Source organism: Stegostoma tigrinum, chromosome 5 (assembly GCF_030684315.1).
Source record: "Stegostoma tigrinum isolate sSteTig4 chromosome 5, sSteTig4.hap1, whole genome shotgun sequence".
Taxonomy (NCBI): Eukaryota; Metazoa; Chordata; class Chondrichthyes; order Orectolobiformes; family Stegostomatidae; genus Stegostoma; species Stegostoma tigrinum.
Window position 1 is genome coordinate 126,122,347 of NC_081358.1, and position 22,828 is coordinate 126,145,174.

Below are 22,828 nucleotides of genomic sequence, written 5' to 3' on the forward strand. Positions count from 1 at the left end.
AACTCAGTCTCTGGATTGTTACATTATCACTGCAACACTGTCTCTCTGAACATGAAACTCACTGCGACGGGGGGTGCAGTTGAGGGGAATAGTATGTGTGTAATTAGTGGCGACACTGCCAAGCCATCTGATTGGACCCACTGAGTTCTGAGAGGTGGGGCAATCCTCTCAGTTGGCCAATAATCGCAGCGGCTGCCATCCACAGACCACTGTCAATGATCCCAATCACTATGCACATGGGGTCAAGCCCTTCGTTCATTCCAGGTAGCAGGACCCACTGAAAAAGCTCCACCTCAGTACCCAGTCCCCATAAAGCCATTGTTTGTAATGTTGACAGCGGGGCTTTCAGTGATGCTAATGCCACTGAACATCAAGGAGGAGTTTGCAAGCATCAATATTTGTTGGAGGATCATTAAGAAGGGGCATAATTTTAAAATGAAAGGCCAGAGTTTCAGAGGCAATTTGAGTGAGAGGGTGGTGGGAGTGTGGAATGCACTTCCTGGAAGGGCAGGAAAGTTCTTTAAAAAGTACTTAGATGGACACTTGAAATGTTGTAATTAGGCTATAGGCCTAGTGTGGGAAAATGGAATTAATGTAGGTCGTGGTGCATTTTCTTTTGCTGATACAAACTCAATGAGCCAAAGGATCTCTCCTATGCTGTACAATTCCATGCTTTTATCCCATTTTCTCTCCACAAGTATTATCTGCTGTGCTGAAAGATTCCAGCAAATTTTTGGTGTGGTCTATCAGATTTCCAGCAATTTTCAGCTGTAGGTCTTAGTTTGCTTCTAAGACATAGGAGCAGAAGCAGGCCATTCAGCCCATCGAGTCCACTCCACCATTCAATGAGATCATGGTTGATCTGATAATCCTCAACTCCTTTCCTGCCTTTTCGCCATTGCCCCCAATTCTCCTCATTAATTAAAAGTCTGTCTCTCTCAGCCTCGAATATATGAATGACTCAGCTTTGATAGTCCTCTGTGGTAAAGAATTCCATAGGTTCACCGCCCAGGGGATGGAGGGGAGGGTGGCTGGAGTGTAAGAGGGAAGGCAGGTTTGAGGGTGGGTGGCTGGAAGTGAGCAGGTGGAAGATTTGGGGTTAGGTGGCTGACAAACATACCATTGGGTAGCTGGGGATCATAGATTTGAATGGGAAATCACATTTGACAAACTTTTTAATACACTACTAAAAATACTGACAAAGAAAATGATAGATTTCCTTAGATTCTACTTTGATAGGAATTCAGTTTTTCAGAAGGCTTTTGATAAAGTCCCCACAGGAATCTGTTTAGAAAACTAAAGCAAATTAATTCTTTGAGGACGTGACAAAGTTGATTGATGAGGGAAAGGCTGTAGATGTCATATACATGGACTTCAGTAAGGCATTTGATAAGGTTCCCCATGGCAGGCTGATGGAGAAAGTAAAGTCACATGCGGTGCAGGGTGTGCTAGCTAGATGGATAAAAAACTGGCTGGGTAACAGGAGACAGAGAGTAGTAATAGAAGGGGGTTTCTCAAATTGGAGACCTGTGACCAGTGGAGTTCCAACGGGATCTGTGCTGGGACCACTGTTGTTTGTGATATATGTAAATGATTTGGAGGAAGGTGTTGGTGGTCTGATCAGCAAGTTTGCAGATGACACGAAGATTGGTGGAGTAGCAGATAGTGAAGGGGGCTGTCGGAGATTACAGCAGAATATAGATAGATTGGAGAGTTGGGCGGAGAAATGGCAGATGGAGTTCAATCCGGGCAAATGTGAGGTAATGCATTTTGGGAGACCCAATTCAAGAGCGAACTATATGGTAAATGGAAAAGCCCTGGGGAAAATTGATGAACAGAGAGATCTGGGTGTTCAGGTCCATTGTTCCCTGAAGGTGGCAACACAGGTCGATAGAGTGGTTAAGAAGGCATGCGGCATGCTTTCCTTCATTGGACGGGGTATTGAGTACAAGAGTTGGCAGGTCATGTTACAGTTGTATAGGACTTTGGTTCAGCCACATTTAGAGTACTGTGTACAGTTCTGGTCACCACATTACCAAAAGGATGTGGATGCTTTGGAGAGGGTGCAGAGGAGGTTTATCAGGATGTTGCCCGGTATGAAGGGTGCTAGCTACGAAGAGAGGTTGAGTAGATTAGGATTATTTTCATTAGAAAGACGGAGATTGAGGGGGGACCTGATTGAGGTCTTCAAAATCATTAGGGGTATAGACAGGGTGGATAGCAAGAAGCTTTTTCCCCCAGAGTGGGGGACTCAATTACTAGGGGTCATGAGTTCAAAGTGAGAGGAGGAAAGTTTAAGGGAGATATGCGTGGAAAGTTCTTTACACAGAGGGTGGTGGGTGCCTGGAACGCGTTGCCAGCGGAGGTGGTAGACGCAGACACGATAGCATCTTTTAAGATGTATCTGGACAGGTACATGGATGGGCAGGGAGCCGATGGGCACAGACCGTTAGAAAATAGATGACAGGCTTAGACAGAGGATCTCGATCTGCGCAGGCTTGGAGGGCCGAAGGGCCTGTTCCTGTGCTGTAGGTTTCTTTGTTCTTTGTTCTAGGATAGGAAATAGTGTACTGGCTAACAGGCAGGAAACAGAGATGAGGAACTAATGGGTCTTTTGCTCATTGACAGGCTGTAACTAGAGAGGTACCGCAAGGAACAGTACTTGGGCAGATGGAATATAGTGCCTACTTTGGTAGGCAGAAGCGATGTATTTCTGAAATGGTGAGAGGTTGAAAACTGTAGGTACAGGCATCCAGACAAAGAATGAAAATAGGCCACTTAGCCTTCAATCCTGCTCTGCCATTCAATGAGATTGTGACTGATCTGATTTCAATTCTACAATTAAGCCTGGATCTTTGAAAGTTTTTAAGACAAAGGAATTAAGTGTTATGGTAAGTGGGCATGTTAGTGGAGCTGAGTCCATGAAAAGATCAGCCATGATGTTATTGAATGGTGGAGCAGGCTTGATGGGCCAAATGGCCTACTCCTGCTCCTATTTCTTACGTTCTTGTGTTCTGCACTCCCCCAATAATCTTTGGGAATCAAGAATCTATCTCTCTCTGCCTTCAAAATGCTTAAAGAATCTGCATTGAATGCTTTTTGAGGAAGGCAATTCCAAAGACTCTGAAAGAAAGAAATGTTTCCTCATCTCCATTTTAAATGGGAGTTGTGGGATATGAGGGGGTGTTGGTGGACGGGTGTTGGTGAGAGTAGGCGATGGGGGAATATGGAGGCTGTTGGAGGGTGAGGGTGGGTTTTGGAGGTTGTCTGAAGGTGAGCTAGGTGTTGGACTGAGGGTGGGCTTTGAGGCGTGGAGGTGGAATGACAGTGGATGTTGGTGGGGGGGCATGGGCGAGAGTGGGCATTGAGGGGACATGGGAGGGTGTTGGAGAATGGAGACCCCTAGGAAACCCGGGTAGAAATGGGAATCTGTATCAAATAAAACCGCACCTGGGAGCGGGAATGTGAAGGCGGCATCAAACACCATGTGTCTTGCCAGGGGAGGAATGCAGAGGTCTTGGTCCCAGCTGCCAGCACTGAGCCCTGATAATTTGGCATGGGAGACAATAGCCTTTATCCCGGGAAACCTGCGATACAGCATTTAGCAGATTGGCCAAAGGCAGTGGAAGCCTGTGGTGGGGTGTGCTGTTCGGTTGCTGCTTTGCAAGCTTTCATATTGTTCCTGCATTCTTACTTTAATACCGCTTTCTCACGTCCTTTCTTTCATCCTTTCTTTGTGCTTTTTGTCTTGTGTTGTACCGTCATCAGATGAACTGTTGATTACCGTCCTAATTGAAATGCTGTGATAGGTTTAATCCCCAACACAAGGCATTTGTATGAATCCTGCAGTTGAACCAGTTATATTGATTGGAAATAAGAGAATATTGGTCCTCCACGGAAGGTTGCAGCAAATACACTCATGCCGACTGCTAGCTTAAGTCCTTTGAACGCTGTCCTTGAGAATGCCTTTAGAAGGAAATTCTCCAAATGTTTGGAGAAAGGCAGAATAGAGTATATGTCAGCTCTATCCCCCAAGGATTGTATTTAGTACTCTAATAGCTGTTACAAGCCTACATTATATCCAACAAGTAAATCTCCTTAGGGGCGCATGGCTTGCTTTGTGTCAATATTCTGGCATTTTCAGTCACGTACAGTATATACTTCTGGGAACATTGCAGGAGTCAGGCAGTCTCATAATAGGCCGCATTCATTAATGAGGCTACAGCTTCTGTCCTTCCACTGCCCACTACTAAGATCTCTCCTTTGCCTAGGAACAACGCACAGACACATTTACAAGTTCTTTCTTCCCCCTTCTGTCGTAAAGATAACATGGAGAACTAGCAGGCATTTCTAAAGTCAGCTTTTAAAAACATCAGGCCTATCCAGTCACACTCACCCATTTATACACTCACTCGTTCACATTTGCTCACCTGGTCACACATTCCCCAATTCACAATCACATTTATGCACAAACTGTCTCTCTCTGTCTCTCTCTCTCTCTCTCTCTCTGTCACACACACACACACACACACACACACACACACACACACACACACACACACACGTTTAAAATCAATGCCTTCCTGTTCCTTTTACAAGCAGGGACAGCTTCTCCCTGTCGACTCTGTTCAGCCCACTCATGGCTCTAAAAACCCCTGTCAGATCTTCTTCTCAGCCCCCTTCTCTCCAGGAAAACAGTCCCAACTCCCTCAATCTGTCCTCATCACTGAAGTTTCTCAATCCTGGAGCCATTCTTGTAAATCGCTTCTGCTCTATCTTGAATAAATTCACATCCTTCCTATAGTGTGGTACCCAGAACTATTGCTGTATTTCCTTTTCATTTTCATTCTGTGGGTATTGGCCTGAACGAAAATGCCTGCCATTTCCAATCAGAGTTGAGGAGTAGTGCATTAGGCAGAGTGTATATAGTGTAGTGTAGCCAGTGGCGAGGACCCTTTATTGCAGCTCAACTCAACAAGATGCACGGGTCATTAATTATCCATCTGTTTCTGTGAAATATATTGGTCCTATATAACAGGGGCCACCACTTAGAAGCCTGCCTTGGTCTAATCCATACAGTGGTGGTTGAAATGAAACAGAGCTGTTCGGATTTCCGTTGTAATTGGCTCAAAAACTCAGCAGAGTAATGTTCTTCTTAGGCCTTGTCACTGGCTGGACCACAGCTTTGCATTTCCACTTCCCTGATTGTAACCAGCCGTGTTCGTTCTCAGGATGTGGGCATCGCTGACTGAGCCCGTCCTTAGTTGCCCTGGGGAAGGTGCCCTCTCCACCTGTTCCCCATGTCATAATCACCGGGGTCCACATCCAGGATTTATCCCTCATACCCCAACAACTTCCTCACCTGCTCACCCACCTCCCTCAAATACTTGCCCCTCAGCAACATCAGGTCCTCATGAAGGGTCCCAGCCCAAAACGTCGACTGTCTTGCTTCCCTGGCGCTGCCTGACCTGCTGTGTTCCTCCAGTTCCACACTGTATTTACTCTGACTCCAGCATCGGCAGTTCTTGCTATCTCATTTCAATCAGTCCTTTTTCACCTTTCAAAACTCAAAAATCCAGTCATTCCATTGACTGAGATTTCAGATTAGTGAGTAATTCTCAGTACCTACTGCTTTTTACGGGACAGAAATCTACATTAGCTTGAAGGGGACTTGGAGAAGGATTCATTGTACATGAAACACAAAAAGCTCGCACACAAGGGCAGCAGGTCAGGAAGGGCGAATGGAATGTTGGCCCTGTTTCAAGGGGATTGAATAATAAGAGTGGGGAAGTCTCACTGGAGCTATACAAGGTGCTGGGGAGACCACATCTGGAATATAGTGAGCAGTTTTACTCCCCTTATTTAAGGAAAGGTGTTATTTCATTGGAAGTAGGCCAGAGAAGGTTCTCAAGGCTGATCCCTGGTATGGAGGGATTGACTCATGAGCAAAGAGTAAACAGGCTGGGACTCTACTCACTGAAATTTAGAAGAATGAGAGGTGTTCTCATTGAAACATACAGGATTCTAGGAGGGCCTGACAGGGAAAATGCTGAGACGATGTTGCCCCCTCATGGGTAAGACTACAACCTGAGGGCATAGTCTCAGATTAAAGGGACACCAATTTAAGACTGAGCTGAGAAGGAATTTCTTCTCTTAGAGGATTGTGCCTTTGGAACTCCTCGCCACGAAGAGCTGTCGGGTTGGAGTTCTTGTGAATATTCAGAACTGAGATAGATTCTTGATCCGTTAGAGAATCGAGCGTTGTGGGGAAAGAGCAGGAAAGTGAACTTGAAGAATGTTGGATCAGCCATGATCCTATTGAATGATGGAGCAGGTTTGAGGAGTCGAACAGTCTACTCCTGTTCTTATTTCTTGTGGTCTTAAAATGAGTTTCCTAGCCCATCTGCACAATGGGCTAGCTCTGATTTTGAGATGACATCATTGTGTCCTACACAGTTCCAGCTGTAGAAAACGTTTCTTTCTATTGGTCCCGTCAAAATCTTACAACCTCAGGCGAATCTGCTGCTTAACCTATTCCATTCAGGGACTGCATGCTTGGCTTATGTAATCTCTCCACAGAGCCCGAGTGAATCAGCTCTGCACTTCTTCAAAGGCCAATAAATACTTTCTGAGCTCATCTGTGTTAGTATTGGTTGTGCTGCAGAGTTTGGATGTATTTAAGGGAAAGCTGGAAATTCCCACGAGGCAGAAAGGTCTGGATGGATTTTCTGATTGGGTGAGGTAGGATCAGCGAACCCAAAAAGTTAACGCAGATTTTTTCTTCACAGATGCTAACCCTAACCCTGCTGAGCTTTTCCAGTAGCTTCTGTTCTTGTTAGTGATGGGGTGAGATGGAGTAGCAGTGAGGTGATGCTCACATGGAATATAACCAATGCACAGATTGATTGGGCTAGATGCTGTGTTTCAGTGCTGCAAAATTCTATATAGTACACATTCCTAGTAATATTCTTGCCAAGTAGCAAATAGAAAAAACACGTTAGAATATCCTTGGTGTTAATTTTTCTGTTTATTCACATGGTTCTATTTGTTGTCCAACTCTAATTACCTTCGAGAACATGGTGGAGCAATGGCTTCTTGAATCACTACAGTCTTTAAGATGTAGGTATGCTCAAAGATGCTGTTAGTGAGGGAGTTTAATTTGTCCATGGGATATGGACGTCACCGGCTGGGCCAGCAGTTGTTACTCATCCCTAATTGCCCTTACACTGAGGGGTTTGCTCGGCCATGTCAGGGGGCACTTAAGAGTCAGCCACATTGCCGTGTGTCTGGAGTCACATGTAGGTCAGACCAGGAAAGAATAGCAGATTTCCTTCCCTAAAGGACATTAGTGAACCGGATGAGGTTTACAACAGTGATTACATGGTTGCCAATAGACAAGCTTTTATTTTAATTCTAGGTTTTTAGTAAGGGCAAATTTAACCATTTGCCAGGGTGGGATTTGAACTGTCCTGTCCCCTGAACACTTGGCTGGCTGAATTGCCAGTCCTGTAACATTACAACTGTGCCTCAGTATCCTGCTCACTAACCCAGTGACACTTCTAAGTGAGAGTAGTAGCTAGGAGAGGAACTTGCAGGGGATGGTGTTCCCATGTACCATCTACCCTTTCCCTTCTAGATGGAGGCGGTTGTGGGTTTGGAAGGTGTTGTCGAAGGATCTCTGGAGAATTGCTGCAGTGCATCTTGTAGATGTTGTTTTACTTGTAGATGAACTTTTATTTACCGATGCAGTGAATCTGAGATGAGAAAAAAAATTGACATCTAAATGAGAGAAATTATCACTATAAATCCATAAATTTCATCCCTATATTTCCTTTCACAAACTCGGGGCATCCCAAAGCATTCTTCAGACAAAGAAAGACTTCTATGAAGTATACTACCTGGTGTAACCTGCAGTGATATGTAATGAGATCAGCCAGGTGGACCTCATAGAATATGAGCTCTCTGTTCACCTGGTCAATCAGGGGGCCCTAGCTGACAGATAGCAACAGGAGCGTCAGAGGTTCTGTTCACTCTGAGAGCTGACTCTGAGGGAGCTGGATCAGTGTCAAGGCCTCTCCTTGTAAATAAAGGGGGACCTGGTGATGGGATACTGGCCTCTGTGGAGTTATTTCTTAATCCATCTGATTTAGACTCTGTTCAACCTTCTGTTTGTCCTCTCTGTTTGTTAACAGAATATTAAATCTGTAATAGCTTCAAATGATTTGGTTCTAAATTGGAATTCAATTGTTAGCCTGCATGAATAGTTTCTCTTGATGTCATCTGTCTAACTAATTAAAAAGTGCACAATTGAAACAAACTCAGCAAAACCATTCATTAGGTAGATATTTCTTTTAATGGGTGTCATTCCATTTATTGTTAAGTGTGCGTTGGGCCATCAGCACATTTGGATCTATTTTCACATAGGTTCATGCGGCACACAGAGTGCACACGTGGCCCATCATGCCTGTGCTGTCTCTTTGGGAGAGTAATCCACTTTGTCCAACTCCACACCCTAGCTCTTGCTAATGTCTGTTGCATTGAAGGTGATTTACTTCAGCGGCATAACATTCACTATCTCAAAGGGCAAGTGGTAGCAGATACATATAACATGCCCTGCAAGTTCCCCTCCGAGCCACTCACCATCCTGACTTGGAAATATGTCGCTGTTTCTTCAGCATCGCTGGGTCCAAATCCTGGAATACCCACCCTCACACCCAAGAGCACTGTGGGGGGACTACATACAGCATATGGACTGCAGCGGTTCAAGAAGGCAGCCCACCCCCACCTTGTCATGGGTCGAGGAGGCATGGGTGATAATGGTGCTCAAACCCCATGAACACCTCCATGACTGTAGACAGTAAATAACAGAGGGAAAAGGAAAGGGAGCGCTGCCCTGTGGAGGTGTGCCCTTTTGAATGTGGCATTCAATTAAGCCATGGCAGCACAGTGGGTCAGTGATTGGCATTGCTACCTTACAGCACTAGGGACCCACGTTTGATTCCAGCTTCCGTTGACTTACAGTGTGGAGTTTGCACGTTCTGTCCATGTGGGTTTCCTCTGGGTGCTTTGGTTTACTCCTACAATCCAAAAATGTGCAGATTAGGTGGATTGGCCAATAGAGGTGCAGCGTCAACAGGGGATAAGGGAAGGGGTGCGGAAGGTCAGTATGGATTTGATGGGCTGAATGGCCTGCTTCCACGCCGTAGGGGTTCTGTCCACTGGACATGAAACAGCTCATGGCAATATTCTGCTGAGGAAGAACAGGCACATTGATCCAGTGTACAATATTTATTCTCAAATAAAACAAAATCTCACGCAGCCATTTATCACGTTTGTGGGATCTTGCTGTGCACAGATTAGCTGCTGCATTTTAGACATTGCAGTTTATATGTGTATAGTATCCTAAAGATAACAGGTAGCCCCAAGGCACTTTGCAGCAGTATGGTGAAAAAAATTGACACCAAAACACTCAAGGAGATCACAGAACTGTTACTGTGCTGAAAGAGGCCTTTCAGCCCATCGTGTCTGTCCCGCCTCTCTGAATAGCAGCATTATGACTCAGTGCCAATCTCCTACCTTTCCCCACGACTCTGCACATTCAAATAACCAGCCAAAGCCCTTATGAAGGCCTCAGTTGAGCCTGATCCTACCACACTCTGTTGTAAAAGCAAGCCGCTCGCTGTGCAAAAAACTTTCTTCTCACTTCATATTTGCTATTTCTATAAATTACCTTCTCCTGTGCCTTTTCATTCTTGATGTTTTTATTAGCAGGGACAGTTAAGCCCTATCGACCACATCCAGTCCCCCTGAGGAGTTTGAAAATCTTGGTCAAATCTCCTCTCCAGGGAGATCAGCCCCACCTGCTTCAGGAACACAAACAGAAGTTGCTGGAAAAGCTTAGCAGGCCTGGCAGCATCTGTGAAGGGAAAAGCAAAGTTAACATTTTGGGTCCAGTGACCCTTCCTCAGAACAGTCAACTTCTTCAGTCTATTCTCATCTCTGAAGTTCCTCATCCCTGGAACCATTCTAGTAAATCACTTCCATGATTTGGTGCAATTCACGTCCTTCCTAAACAACACTCCAGCTGAGGTTTAACATGGATCATTTGAAGGAATGTAAAGGAGGGGAGAGATGTTGAGGGTTCTGGTCAGGACTTTCAGAACCTAGAGGCTATGTAGTGGAACAATTAAAAAGGAATGCTCAGTAAGCCAGAATTGGAGCAGTGTAGATCATTGAGGGATGTGGGGTTTGAGAGGTTACCAAAGTCCAGGCTAACTACCCCCGTGCCAAGAGCCATAGACTCACAGGGGTTTATAACATAGAAACAGGTCCTTTCTCCCAACTTGTCCATGTTACCCCGTTTTCTCAGTTAATCTGCAGCTGAGCTGGACATCCCAGCATTCAGGTGAGATTTTAAATTTTCTGCCTTCTCAGATGGAAATAAAGGAACCCTATTCCGAGAATAAAAACAAGAAGGAGTTCACCCCAGTTGTCCTGTACTTCAACCAGCTGCACTAAAGAATAGAACAGGTGATCAAGTCATTATGAACATTACTGTTTGTGGGATCTTGCTCTGCATTATTTGATATTGGCTCGTTGCCTTTACAATGCAGCGCCGACCACAGTTCGGAAAGAACCTTGTTAGCCGCAACCGCTTTACGTCATCCTCAGGATGTGAAAGGCGCTCTGTAAATACAGTTTCTCTCCCTTGAATGTTTTCCTGGTGTGAGTCAGTATTCATTTTACAAGGCTGGTGGGGAGTCAGGGTGCTTGTTGGAAAAGTCCTATTAGGGCAGGAGTAACTGTCATGTGAAAATGACTTGGAACTTCCTTCTGCCTGTAGCTCGAGGTAAATTGGGTCCTGTGGGGGCCAAGAATTAGCGGCTGCTGGCACGTGTCTCTAGCAGCTCCCGACTACACATTCCGTTCCTGAGTCTTCCCAACAGAAATGCCTCTGAGAGACTGGGAACTTTACAGAGAGACACTGCTTGCTTAGAGATAGCAGAGCCTCAGGCACTTGTCGACAATGAAATCTGACCAAACCCATCTTAAAACCAGTCCCTGTCAGACTGACGGGCGAAACACTCCAGTAGAACACTTCCATGTAGCTTTCAAAAAGCTCTCATTTTTACTTCATTCATTTATCTTGAGGGTTACCATTGACCAGAAACTGAACTGGACTCACTACCTAAATGCAGTGGCTACAAAAGTAGGTTAGAGGCTCGGAATACTGCAGTGAGTAACTCACCTCCTGTCTCCCCAAAGCCTATCCACCACCTACCAGGCACAAGTCAGGAGTGTGATGGAATACTCCCCACTTGCCTGGATGGGTGCAGCCCCAATAACACTCAAGAAGCTCAACACCATCCAGGACAAAGCAGCCGCTTGATTGGTACCACATCCATCACCTTCAACATTCACTTCCTTCATCACTGACAGTGTTGGCAGTGTGTACCATCTACAAGATGCCCTGCAGAAATTCACCAAGGCAGCTTAGAAAGCACCTTCCAAACCCATGACCACTTCCATCTAGAAGGACAAGGGCATCAGATACATGCAAGCAGCTCCACCTCCAAGTTCCCCTCCGAGCCACTCACCATCCTGACTCGGAAATATATCGCCGTTCCTTCACTGTCGTTGAGTCAAAATCCTGGAATTCCCTCTCTCAGGGCATCGTGGGTCTACCCACAGCACATGGACTGCAGTCCACAGCTCCAGAAGGCGCCTCACCCCCACCTTCTCAAGGAGCAACTGCGGATGGGTGGGCAGCATCGCCCACATTTTGAGAATTCTAATATTTTTAAAACTCCAAAATGATAGGGAAAAGGTGTTAAATTTAACCACATTGTTATTTTTGATGTTTTTACATAGTTAAGTAATGAATTAGTTGACCAGTTTAGATTGAATTTTGACAGATACTTTTCATTAAAAAAAGAAGGAAACAGAAAACTGGTAGCCCCAGGCCAATTAACTTAATGTCTATAATTGGGAAAACATTGGGGTCTATTCAAAAGGATACGATGGCACAGCATTTAGAAGTGAATTATATAATCGAGCAGAGTCAGCATGGCTTCATGAAAGGGATATCATACCTAACAAATTTACTTGAATTCTTTCAGGAGATAATGAGCAGGATAGATAAAGGGGAACAAGTGTATGTAATATATTTGGATTTTCAAAAGCGTTTGATACAGTAGCACACATTCAGCTACTTAATAAGATAAGAGTCCATGGTGTTGTAGATATTGAATTAGCATTAATAAGAGATTGATAAAAGACACAGAGTTGAAATAAGGAGCGCATTTTCAGGGCAAGAACCTGTAACTGGTAGCGTGCAACAGAGATCAGTGCTGGGGCTATTGTTACTGACAATGTAGATTCATGGTTTGGATAAGGAAAATGAATGTAATATAGTCTAGTTTACAGGTGGCACAAAACTGAGTGGGATGGTAAGTGATGAGGATGACACAGAGAGAAATGTAGGCAGGTGGACAAAAACCTGGCAGATGGAATATGATGTGAGCAAATGAGGTTATACACTTTAACAGGAAGAACCGAGGAGCTGAATATTATTTTGAATGAAGAAAGACAGTAGAAAGCTACAGAAGAAAGGGATTTGGAAGTCCTTTTTCTCATTCACTTACGGGATATGGGCTTCACTGTCCAGCCAGCATTTTTACTGCCTGTTCCTACTTGTCATTGAACTGAGTGGCTTTGCTAGATCACTTGAGGGCAGATGGGAGTCAGTCATATTGCTGTGAGTCTGGTGTCACACGTAAGCCAGACCAGTTGAGGGCGACAGATTTCCTTCACTGAAGGACATTAGTGAATCAGATGGGCTTTCCCACCAATCAACAATGGATTCACACTCATCAATAGATTTTTAATTCCAGATTATTACTGAAGGCAAATTCCACCTTCTGGCCTGGCAGCATCTGAATCTGACTCCCCAGAACATCAACTGAGTTTCTGGATTAATAGTCTAGCCATAAAATCACTTGGCCAGTACCCCCCTCCCACCCATCCATGAATCCCAAAATGTCTAATATCTCAAGACAGAAGGCAAATGGAATGTTTAACATTATTTCAAAGGGAATGGAGTATAAAAATAGGGAGGTTTTACTAAAACTATGCAAGGCACTAGTCAGACCACAGCTGGAATACTGTAAACAGTTTTGGGCCCCTTATTTAAGGAAAGTAATAGTGACTTTGGAGGTGTTGAAATAGTTGATCAAGTGTGACTTAAATGACTGGTAGAGCAGGCTCAAGGGCTGAATGGCCTTCTATTCCTATTACTAGTTTAGTCCAAAGGCAGATGATGACTCCAATTAATAAGCTTCTAATTGACTAAGTGGTAATGCCACTGGGCCTAGTAACCCAGAACTTCAGGTTAATGAGTTGGGGACTTGTGTTTGAATCCTACCATGGCAGATTATGAAACTTGAATTTAAGAAAAATCTGGGATAGAAAAAGGAAAAACTAGCCTCATGGTGGCCACTGTCTGGTATAGGTACAATGGGCCGAATGGCCTATTTAAATGACGTAAAAATTCTGTCGATTGTTGTTAAACTCCTGCTGGGGTACTGATGTCCTTCAGGGAAGAAACTCTGCCATCTTTACCCAGTCTAGCCCACACATGACTCCATACCCATGGCCAGTGAATCTTAATTGGCCTCTGAACAGGGCCTAGCAAGCCATTTTAAATCAACGGGCAATAAATGCTGACCCAGCCAGCGATGCCCACACCCTATGAAGGAATGGGAAGAAAAGGAACAATAGATCAAGGCTAGACAGTGGGGAAGGCTCCCTGATGGTGGAACTTGGGGAGCAATTTCCCAGCAAAAGCTGAGAGGAAGGTGATTTTATTTTTCTCGAGAATGATGCCGGATATTTTGGCCACATAATTTGACGTAAAGAAATGGATATAATAATTGCTATGCCCTCAGGAGCAGGTGCAATATTACTGACACTAAACAACCGATCATTCTTATTGCCAAAATAAGTGAGTGTTCACTGAATGGGTCATCCTGCAGTATCATCTCAACGTATAATTTTCTTCCTGTCTTCTGCAGAATCATACAATGACGCAGCACAGCAGTTAATGATATGATGCGGAGCAAGTCGGCTTGTTTCGAAATGGCAACATTACTTGGAAGTATAGGACCTCCTCACTCTTTGCACGAGAATGTGTTCATTGATGGACATTTTGAAGAGATTAACAAAAAAAAAACGCAATGTACTATAATATAAAAAGGAAACTTGCATCAGTCAAAATATTGTTTTCTTTTCACATTGTTTAACCCTTTAAACCAACATACCGAGTTTCTGTGTATACTATACATCTATAGTATATATGAGATGTGACACATGTTATGTTACCAATCCCCTTCACCAGTCCAAAGCTGGTTTGCCTCTCTGCCCCTCCCCCACCCCTGCCGCACCCTCCGACCTCCCAAACCCACCCCCCCCAACCCCGCACCGCTTCCCTCACCCTTAAACAAACATAAACTGTATTTGTGGAATTTGACCATCATTAGCATTGCCATTCATGTGATAGACGTAATGTATAGCAAACATCAGCCATTCATTCTAGAAAGCATTGGAAAGTTCCTTGCCTTTTAAAACTTTCTTTCAACAAAATTTCTGTACAATCAACTTTCCAGTCAATTAAACCCTGCTTATCCATAACTGTTATGAAGTGTTAATTCTGCTGTCTGAACCTGGATTTTGCTGGAATTACTGTGTTTATATAAGAAATAAACCCATGTAACAATGAGCACTCCTTGTTCTCTGTGGTTATCGACTCCTCGATAAGAGGCAAATTTGGAAACCAGAAAGGTGGATTACTGACTCACAATCTTCGACCCAGCTACCTCTGGACTTCTCATCACCATCCGCCAACAGGCATACTGCATGTAAGACCCTTTTATCTCACCCAAAACAGGACTGTAAAAGACGGACATACAGCGTTCCATCAGTGAGGCTTGGGTCAAAGGTTTCCACAGCTTGGTATGAAGTTACGCGACCTCCTAGCTTATCAGAGCGACATCAGCAGATCGATGATATTGTGCGTAACAATTTTGGGACTCCAGACTTGGTGTGGTACAGCTGGTCGGTGGCAATCTGGATTCGCCCTTCAAATAAACCAGATTTAAACAATTCTCAATTGCTTCTGTGTCTTATTTAGTGAGTGCAAGTCACTGCTTTTATTCATACAGCAGCTTTAATGTAGGAAAACGCCCAAGGGCATCTCATGGGAGCAATTACCAACAGAATTTGACACCAAACTACATTAGTAGATGGGCAAATGATAGGCTTTCTCAGGGACACCATGTTAAGGGGGAACAGACTTCGGGAGATTGGAATCAAAGAGCTGTGATAAAACTGGAGTCAGGGGAATCAATGGTCAGACTTTCTGCTGGTTGGAATCATACCTGACACATGGGAAGATGGTTGTGGTTGTTGGAGGTCAGTCATCTCAGCTCCAGGACATCTCTGCAGGAGTTCGTCAAGGTAGTGTCCTAGGCCCAGCCATCTTCAGCTGCTTCATCAATGACCTTCTCTCCATCATAAGGTCAGAAGTGATTGCACAATGTTCAACTCCATTCCCGATTCCTCAAATACTGAAGCAGTCTATGTCCAAATGCAGCAGGGTCTAGACAACATCCAGGCTTGGACTGAAAGTAACATTCATGTCAAACAAATGCCACCAACAGGAGACAATCTAACCATTATCTCTTGACGTTCAATGTCATTACCATCACTGAATCCCCACGATCAATAAAGTAAAAAATGAAGAACTGCAGATGCTGTAAATCAGAGGCACGTGTAGAAATTGCTGGAAAAGCTCAGCAGGTCAAGCGGCATCTGTGGGAAGAAATCAGAGTTAATATTCAGGTCAAGTGACCCTTCCTCAGAACACTTTCCTCAGCAGTTATCTGAAAGACAAAATAACTCATTATGTTAAGGGGAAAGATGTGATTTTGTTAACAGAAGGTCATGTGACTCCCTTGATATGAATTTTCTGAGGAAGGAACAAGTACAATTGGACAGGACGTACCTAGGGATGGTGATAGTGGTGTCTGCGACATTGTCTGTAAGGTATGATTCTGTGAGTCTGACTATCTCAGGCTGTTGCTTGACGAGTCTATGATACACCTCTCCCAATGATAGCACCCAGACGTCCAGATGTTAGTGAGGAGGACTATGCAGGTTGACAGGGCATGTAATGCTGTTGTCTTCTCCAGTGTCTGGGTCAATATCAGGTTGTCCAGCTATTTCCATTCCTTTTCTGAATCATCATAACACTTGATACAACTGAGTGGCTTACTGAAGCACAGTTGAGAGTCAACCAGATTGTTATGCTCTGGATCCTTTATTCATTAACACAATGAGGGCATCGCTAGCTAGGCCAGCATTTATTGTCCATCCCTAATTGCCCAGAGGGCAGTTAAGAGTCAACCACATTGCTGTGGGTCTGGAGTCACATGTATGCCATTAGTGAACCAGATGGGTTTTTCCCAACAGTTAGCAATGGATTCATGGTCATCATTAGATTCTTAATTCCAGATATTTGTTGAATTAAAATTCCACCATCTGCTGTGTCAGGATTCAAACTTGGGTCCCCATGTCATTATCTGAGTCTCAGGATTAAAAGTCCAGCAAAAATACCACTAAGCCATCTCCTCCTCGATTCGTGTGTAGGGCCTGCCCCACTGGCAGGACAAACACAGCCGTGGTAGTGGCACAGTGATGTACAGTCTGGAGGGAATTGGCCTGGGAGTCCTCTATATTGAGCCTGGACCCAAGAAGCCTCATGGTTTCAGGTTAAACATGAACAAGAAAACCTCCTCTGATTATCACGCACCATTCCCCCTCCTCCCCCCGCAAGCTGGTGAATCAGTATTCCTTCATTCCTCCTTGAACAACACTTGGAGGAAACACTGAGAATGGTAAGTGCACAAAATGTACTCTGGGTGGGGGTTTCAATGTCAACCACCAAGAGTGGCTCGGCAGCATTACTACTGATCGAGCTGGTCGGGTCCTAAAGAAGATAGCTGCTAGACTGGGTCTACAGCAGGTGGTGAGGGAACCAACAAGAGGGAGGAACAGATTTGACCTCATTCTTACCAACCTGCCAGCTGCAGTTGCATCTGTCCATGACAGTATCGGTAAGAGCGATCATCGCGCAGTCCGTGTGGAGATAAAGTCCCACCTTCACACAGAATAACTTCCATCGTGCTATCACCGTGTTAAATGGGACAGGCTTTGCACAGATCTAGCAGCTCAAGCCTGAGGCACCCATGAGGCACTCTGAGCCATCAACATCAACAGTATAATCTGTAACCTCAAAGCCGGCCATGTGCCCCACTCAACTATTACCATCAACCTTGGTTCAATGGACAGCACAAAAGAGTGATAGCACTGAAGACTTGTGCTCCAAAACCTGCTGCTCATCTGGTTAACAGTGCCATTGGACCTGAAACATTAACTCTGATTCTGTCCACAGATGCTCCCAGACCTGCTGAGTTTCTCCTGCAACTTCTGTTTTTGTTTTGGATTTCCAGCATCTGCAATTCTCAGTTTTTGATCAGCGATGAGGAATTGGATCAGCCAGGATTATTTTCTGTGGAACAGAGGAGGCTGAGGGAAGATTAACTTGACAAGTGTAAAATTGTGAGCGTCCAAGAAGAAGAAGATAGGAAAGACCGATTTCATGAATAGAGAGGTCAGGAACCAGAGAAGATCATAAATTGCAGAATTCTTTCAGTTATTCAGCCCATCATGTCCACACTAGCTCTCTGAATCAGTGCCATGACTGAATGCCAATCTCCTGTCTTCTTCCCTTTCCCTTTATACCATTTCTATCTCAATAATCACCTAATTCCCTCTTGAATGCTTTGCTTGAACAGTTCCAGGCAGTGCATTCCAAACCCTTACCACTCACTGTGTGAAAGTACATTTCTAATCCAGCTTCTGTTTATTTTGCAAAATATTTTAAAACTGTACCTTTTGGTTCACAGTAAGTTGGGGAGTAAGAATAGCTTCTCAATATCTGCTCTATCCAGCCTGCTCATGGTTTTCTAAGCCTCCATAATTCTCCTCTCAGTCTTCAACTTTCCAAGAAAACAATCCCAACTTCTTCAATCTGTCCTCATCACTAAAGTTTCTCACCCCTGGGACTGTTCTTGTAAATCACTTCTGCGTTCTCTCCAATATAGTCACATTCTTATTATAGTGTGGCACCCATAATTGGACACATTACTCCAGCTGAGATCTAACCAGTGTCTTGTACAAGTTCAGTATCACCTCCCTGCTTTTGTACTGCATACCCCTATTAATAAAGCCCAGAACACTGTATACTTTATTATCTGCTCCCTCTACTTGTCCTTCAATAATCTATATACATGTACACCCAGGTATCTCAACTCCTGTACACCCTTTAGAATAGTACACTATTTTATACTGTCTCTCCATGTTCTTTGTACAAAAAAAGTCACTTTTTAAATTACTTAACAGGATGAGGGCATTTCTGGCAAGGCTAGCATTTAATACCCAGAGGGCAGTTATGAGTCAACGACATTGCTGTGGGTCTGCAGTCACATCAAGCCAGACCAGATGCGGATGGCAGTTTCCTTCCCTGAAGGATATTAGTGAACCAGGTGGATTTTTCTTCCTATAATCAATTCATGATCATTATTAGATTCTTAGTTCCACCCTCTGCCTTGGAGAGATTTGAGCCCAGGTCCCCAGCACGTTATATGGGCCTGCGAATTAACTGTCCAGTGGTAATACCTTCATCTCCATTCAGACTGCTCCTCATTGAACTTCACCCGTCATCTATCTGCCCACTCCACGAACTTCTCAATGTCCTTTTGGAGTTTCAACACTGTCCTCCTTACAGAGCACAATTCTTTTAATCTTTTCATCACAGTTCTTTCTCCGCCACCGGGTCAAAATCCTGGAATTCCCTCCCTAAAGGCATTGAGGGTCCACCTACAGCACCTGGACTGCAGTGGTTGAAGAAGGCAGCTCACCCTCACCTTCTCAAGGGGCAACTAGGGACAGGCAATCAATGCTGATCGAGACAGTGGCAGCCACATCCCATGAGTGAATAAAAGTACAGCACTCGGGGTGGGGGAGATTTACCAGGATGTTGCCATGCCTGGAGAGTTTCAGTGATGAAGAGAGATGGGACAGACTAGGGCTGTCTTCCTTAGAGCAGACAAGATTGAGAGAGGGTGTGATTGAGATGGATAAAATTATGAGGGACAGACCAGGTAGACAAAAGGGAACTCTTCCCCTTCTTGGAAGAGCTTTTTCCCCAGAAGCTGGTGGGAATCTGGAACTCACAGTCTATAATGTGGCTGAGACAGAAACCCTCATCACAATGAACAAGTATTTAGATGTGACGGTGCGATGCCAAAGCAAACAAGGCTTTCGACCAAATGCTCAAAAATAGGATTAGAATAGTTGGCTGGTTGATTCTGGCCAACTGACTTAAGCACCTGTTTTCTGTATTGTAGATCTCTATGACTCTAAAACCATGAAACGATCGTTAATTGTTGCAAATCTCATCTGGCTCACTAGTACTCTTTAGGGAATGCCGTTTCATACCTGGTCTGGTCTACACGTGACTCCAGACCCACATCAATGTTGTTGACTCTTAACTGGCCTCTGAATGGATGGAATAATTCACTTAGTTCAACCGCAGTTAGGGATGTACAACAAATGTGGATCTTCTCACTGATATCCACCACCCATTCAAGGATAAATTTGATAAAAAGACTTTGAACATTGGATTTGCAACAGGTTGATTCTGGAAAGAGAGTGAACCACCTCAGATGGAAAATAGTGTCTGGTTCTGTTCATGAAACTTGAGACAGCAAAATTCTGTTGAGACCACAGCACAATTGATTGTCATGGTATCAGGGCTCAGGGACCTCAGTGATTTATTTATTTTCATTCATAGAATATGGTTGTCACTTATTGCTCATCTCTAGTATTGTGATCTCAGCTGATGTTATTGGACAAGTCAGATCCAAGATAGAAACCTGGCTTGATGAATCATTGAAAGTAGGAACTGCTGATGCTGGAGAATCTGAGATAACAAGGTGTGGAGCTGGATGAACACTGCAGGCCAAGCAGCATCAGAGGAGCAGGAAAGCTAATGTTTCGGGCCTAGACCCTTCTTCAGAAAATGGATCATAGTTGTTTGGTTTTGGACTTAACAAAGTGGTCTCTCACTGAATCACACAATGTTGTACACAATAAAACATGTTTATTAGTGCAAAAAGATAAACTACAATAAACCAAACTATCCACTTGCAACACAAATTCAAACATTTTAAGATTCTTAAGATTTTATATTCACTGCAAAGCACTCCTTTATTAATTGAAAAGAGAAACAACAGTTTTTGTATAATACCTGTAGTAGTGGTAAAGGTATGCGCAAACACATCACGCATAGACCCAAAAACACCACTTATACAGCGCTCACACCATGTCCATGTCTCTAACATCTTAATTGGTTTCTGTCATCTGTGACTTTAACTTACAGACTAGAACTGAAGATAATTTCTAACAGCAGCTATTATACATCTGAGCTTAAATATATTTAGCCATAAGTAATCTCTTCAGGATTTTATCCCAACACTTCTGCTCTAGGAGCCCATGAACTCTTCGTGCTCAGATAATCTAATTTCACTCTATCCTTCCCTACTCATGAACACTTATCTATATAGCCAACTCAATTCAAGGATTTCACAAGACTGTGTGAAACTCAAATCAAAGCTAAAAAAAATCTCTCTTTAAACCCTTAAGCTGAAACCAAAATCTCAAATTTAGAAGACATGATATTAAAACTATATTTAAATCACACAGTTTACATCACACTAGATGCCATGCTGAAGGTGGCTGTGAGCTGCCTTCTTACACTGCTGCAATCCATTTTGACCTAGTGACTCTGAAGGAGTGGCGATATATTGCCAAGTCAAGACGTGAGCTGCCTTGGAAGGTGGAATAACCACACAAAGGCTGGCATCCCATCTCCAAGCCACCCCTTATTTACTTGTGCGCAGTATACAGGCTATGGCTGGCCAGCTGAGGAGCTTCTAAACCCAGGGCTTCCTGATTGGCCCAGGTTAACAACCCTAGTCAAGGATCTCGCAGTCAACAAGATCCACCTGGTTCCAATCACCACAAAGGGCAATATGCAGGGAGTGGTGTTCCCATGTATCTGCTGCCATTGTCCTTCTAAATGGAAGTGGTTGTGAGTTTGGAAGGAACTGTGTAGGGAACTTTGGTGAATTTCTGCAGTGCGTCTTCAAGTCATAGAGCCATACAGCACAGAAATAGACCCTTCAATCCAACATGCCCATGCCAACCAGGATTCCCAAACCAAGCTCATCCCACTTGCCCATATCTCTCTAAACCTTTCCTAATCATGTCCCTGTCAAAATGTCTTCTAAATGCTGTATCTGTACCTGCATCTGCCACTTTCTCCGGCAGCACATTCCACACATACACCACCTTCTGTGTGAAATAGTTGCCCCTCGGGTCCCTTTTAAAGCTTTCTCCGCTTGCCTTAAACCTACATCTTCCAGTTTTGAAAACCTCCAGCCTAGGAAAAAGACCTTGACTAATTACCATGCCTATGCCCTTCATGATTTTATAAACTTCCTTAAGGTGACCCCTCAACCACCAGGAGAAGGAAGTCCCAGCTTCTCCTTACAACTCAAACCCTCCAGCCCCAGTAGCATGCTTGTAAATCATTTTTTGCATCTTTTCCAGTTTAATAATATCTTTCCTGTAGCAGGGCAACCAGAACTGTGCACAGTATCTGAAAAGGTGCCTCACTGATGTCCTGTACAGCTGTAAAGTGATGTTCCAACTCTTACACTCAGCTCTTTGATCAATGAAGGTAAGTATACTCAGTGCCTTCATTACCATCTTGTCTACATGTGATGCCACTTTGAAGGAACTATGTATCTGAAGCTCTGGGTCTGTCTGTTCAACAACACTGCCCAGGGCCCCACCATTAACTGTGCAAGATAACAAAGTGTGGAGCTGGATGAACACAGCAGGCCAAGCAGCATCTCAGGAGCACAAAAGCTGATATTTCGGGCCTAGACCCTTCATTAACTGTGCAAGTCTTGCTCTCTTTTGTCTAACTAAAAAGCCATACCTTGCATTTATCTAAATTAAACTCCACTTGCCAGTCCTCGACCCATTGGCCCGAATGATCAAGATCCCAGTATGTACTTAGATAATCTTCTTCACTAGCCATTATATCACCAATTTCTGGTACCTGGTATCATTGGCAGTGCCTGCATTGGTGAGGCCCAGTGAGAACTCACAGTGGTGAGGGTGTTGGTGGAGCTGGGATGGGACTGAAGGGCAGCAACTTTTGATCCAGCAGCTGTGGCACAGCAAAAGAGACTTGTGTCTGGTCACCAGGCCCACAGGCCATGGCAAAACACTTAACAAGGACTGGAAAGTTGAACATATTTTCTTAATTTCTTCATTTTCCTACCTCCAGACTGTATATTTTGGTTTATTTTTCTGTGCTTTAATATGGTAAGAGACCCTCTTCCTCCACTACATTGATGATTGTATCTGTGCTGTCTCAAGCTCCCATGAGGAGCTCATTTCTATCTTCACCCCAAAATGCACAAATTCAACTGCCCCGGCTGACGCATTGTCTCTGCCTGCTCCTGCCCCACCAAACATATCTCCGCGTACCTTCACTGTCTTTTCTCCCTGGCCCAGGAACCGCCCCTCACCCCCATCTACGTCCAGGACACTACCCATGCCACCTCCACCTCCT

General features: G+C 44.2%; 1 protein-coding gene across 6 annotated transcripts in view; it reads left to right on the forward strand.

Moving 5' to 3' along the window:
• The window catches only part of LOC125451750 (zinc finger protein 521), a 609,775-nt gene extending 594,615 nt beyond the window's left edge, over positions 1–15,160 (forward strand). For all 6 annotated transcript variants that reach the window (XM_059646265.1, XM_059646267.1, XM_059646266.1 and 3 more), the window contains one exon: positions 14,073–15,160. In XM_059646265.1, the coding sequence (XP_059502248.1) occupies positions 14,073–14,102 (30 nt within the window). In that variant the 3' untranslated portion in view covers positions 14,103–15,160. The remainder of the gene's footprint in view (positions 1–14,072) is intronic.
• Positions 15,161–22,828: the final 7,668 nt, after the last annotated feature.